Below are 3,054 nucleotides of genomic sequence, written 5' to 3'. Positions count from 1 at the left end.
AGCTTTGATAAATAGGGAGTCCTGTTACACGCCATGTCAGAGTCTGAACCGTTAACGACTTTTAGTTGTATAAATAGGTTTACATTGTATTTCATAATACAATCGATCTTTTGGTTTTGAGTGCATGCATTTTATATTATTTTTGGCCACAGGTAACGCGTCTTCGATGTGGAAGTTTCATATTGAATGTGGGTTTCAACCGCTGTATGAGTGATGGTGTTGGAATCACCCAATTTGTGAAGGCTCTGGGTGAAATAGCGAGAGGCGCGTCAAGCCCAATGGTTCCTCCAGTTTGGAGAAGAGAAATGCTTAGACCGAGAGAGAAGCTTACGGCAGATGACCCAGGGGTTCGTGGATATCATAAGCTGGAAGAAAAATATATAAAATCAATGGTGCAAGCGCCTGCAGTACCACCGGAAATGATATCAAAATCGTTCTATTTTGGTTCAAAGGAAATTGCGGCTCTAAAAAGAAAGGTACAGGAAGTGGAAGGGGCTGTGAAGCACTGCACCGCATTTGAAGTAATATGGGTGTGCTTGTGGCGATCCAGAACAAAGGCTCTCCATATCCCTGCTCATCAACATTCCACAATTTTGTTTCCCTTCAACGCCCGTTCTCGATTGCGGCCGCCTATTCCAAGGGGCTACTATGGCAATCTTATAGTGTTCGCCTATGGTACGACAAAATCCGGAGATCTCACTGAACGACCATTGTCCTTCGCTGTGAAAATGATTAACGAAGGGTGAAGGAAGAGTACGTGCGATCTTTCATCGATTTGGCGGAGCTAAATGGGTTTACAAACCACCATGGGTGTCCAAGCAACACGTGTAATAGTTATTACCCAACCTCAGACGTTTCCCAGATCATGCTTGACCTCGCAGAAGTGGATTTTGGGTGGGGAAAAGCCGCATACGCTTGCCCCGTTTATCCGCCAGGGTTAGACGTGTCATACCTGTTGAAAATTTCTGTTCTTTCAAACATAAAAGAAATTGCACAGAGAACAACACTCTGTTACAATACAGGATCTTAATTATAACAAAAGAAACTGTTACAAAATAGTCTTCCTCTATAGAGGGATTACAACAGGAACGCTTCAGTTCTAGAAATCACTATCTCAGCACTGCTGTGCATTGCAGAAAGAAAGAAAAAACTCTCCTTCTTTTTAATTCTACAATGCTATGTTTGCCCTTGCATTTTTTTTATATATAATGAACAACACAAAATATCTTACATACATTTTGCTTGTGCCTCTTGAGTCGGTTGTGTGGTAACCCATAACTGATAAATGCTGCGGCCAGCTCTGTTGTAAGAAACCCATAATCTCTTACTGCACCAGCACGTGGCGCGTTCTTCTTGTTCTCGGCCATGCTGTTTATTAAATGCTGTAGCTGAGCATTTAATGTCCAGGAGCTGGATCTGATCTTCCTTCTCCTTTGGGAACATAAATAAGTAAATGGTGAAAAGACACTTATGGCGGTGGCGTGAACAAGGTAAGAACAAATAATGGCCGTTGGATCAAAAGCGTATGACCGGCTGAGATCATATGCAGGTGAAAGTGCGATCTGCGATAAGATCGCATCGCAACGTTGCGGAGGGCTTAACACGCACTGGCTAATATTCGCGATCTGCGATCTGCAATAAGATCGCATCGCATCGCATCACGATCGGAGAGGCAACAGGGTAAGACGCGATGGCGATCTGTGATCGCATCGTAAGATCGCATTGCATATTACAAGGGAAGCAGACGAAAAGGTAACATCTGCGATTTGCAATGGATCGTATCACAGGGAAAAAATCTGCAGTTTGAAATTATAATTTCAACAATACCTAATAAGGCCTTCTGTGAATGCCCATGAAGTTTACCTTGCTTCTGTTTCTTTACCATCGATTTCCATGGAAATATTTGAACAATATATAAATAATGCAATCAACGACGGCCTCGGGGCTTAGTTATGCTTTGAACGTGGGAAATCAAGACTGAAAAAAAAGGCATTGTAATCTTTACGGGCTAGATTTAATCAGATACATTATGTTAAGGTTGAATGAATATTTTCTAGTGAGGACATTGAAACGAGTTAGGGTCACTAAAATAATATTCGTAACTATATATTTATTATATTTATATTTCTTATTATTATGTCGTTTACCGAAATTAAATTTAGGTGAGGATATAATACCCATTTTAAACAATTACTAATATATAACCTCACATTTAATTTTTCCTATTCAAAAAATGTAAAATAAAGATATATAAAATTTGTTTTTTCAATGGTTTTATATAATATACACAAGTTTTTTTTAACTTTATATAATATATAAATTATTCAGGTTGAAATTTTTTTGTTAATATAACCATTAAATGTTTGATTTATGAATTACATGTCCATATTAAAGTGTTCTTTTCTCCTTATATATTTTTAAAATTTGCTTCTATATTACATAACACTGAAATATTTTATTCACGATCGATATTAATTTTTTTTATTATTATTAATATTTATAAATAACACATATTGATTTATATTAAGAATTAAATTAAATGAATTAAACCTTTCCCTCTTATTACTATTATTTATTATTAGGAAATGATTAAATCTTTTTATTTTTAATTAATTTTTGTCATTGTAGATTGTTATATTTTATTGTGATTAACATATATTTATTATTAGGAAATGATTAAATCTTTTTATTTTTAATTAATTTTTGTCATTGTAAATTGTTATATTTTATTGCGATTAACATATATATGTTTGTGTTTTCTAAAGTTGATATTAAAATAAATTATCTAACATGAATGTTTGAATAGTTTATTTATATTTTGTATTGAAATATGAAATATAAGTAATACTCAATTTTTTTTTGTAATTTTTTTAATCACTGTATCTACATTAAATTATGTTATTTCACATAAATATTGAAACGTTTTATCTATAATGAAAGGGAGAGTGAAATAATTTTACCATATCTCCTTCATTAAGGTTGTAAGATCAATGACCAAAATATATATATTCATTTTTTTGAGTGGGAATTTTCTTTATAATATTTTTAATTAAA

At 34.2% G+C, this 3,054-nt stretch overlaps 1 protein-coding gene across 1 annotated transcript; it reads left to right on the top strand.

Annotated features, from left to right (window-relative positions):
• Positions 1-206: 206 nt before the first annotated feature.
• On the top strand, positions 207-746 carry LOC149157109 (benzyl alcohol O-benzoyltransferase-like). Its single transcript, XM_089444987.1, has one exon. It carries the CDS (start codon positions 207-209, stop codon positions 744-746), a length of 540 nt encoding a protein of 179 aa, XP_089301113.1.
• The last annotated feature ends 2,308 nt before the right edge of the window (positions 747-3,054 follow it).

Source organism: Pinus tabuliformis, chromosome 9 (genome assembly GCF_031772625.1).
Source record: "Pinus tabuliformis cultivar Carrire ecotype Pingquan chromosome 9, CPIR1, whole genome shotgun sequence".
Lineage (NCBI taxonomy): Eukaryota > Viridiplantae > Streptophyta > Pinopsida > Pinales > Pinaceae > Pinus > Pinus tabuliformis.
The sequence above is the reverse complement of the archived record's forward strand: the minus strand, read 5'-3'. Positions and strand labels throughout refer to the sequence as shown.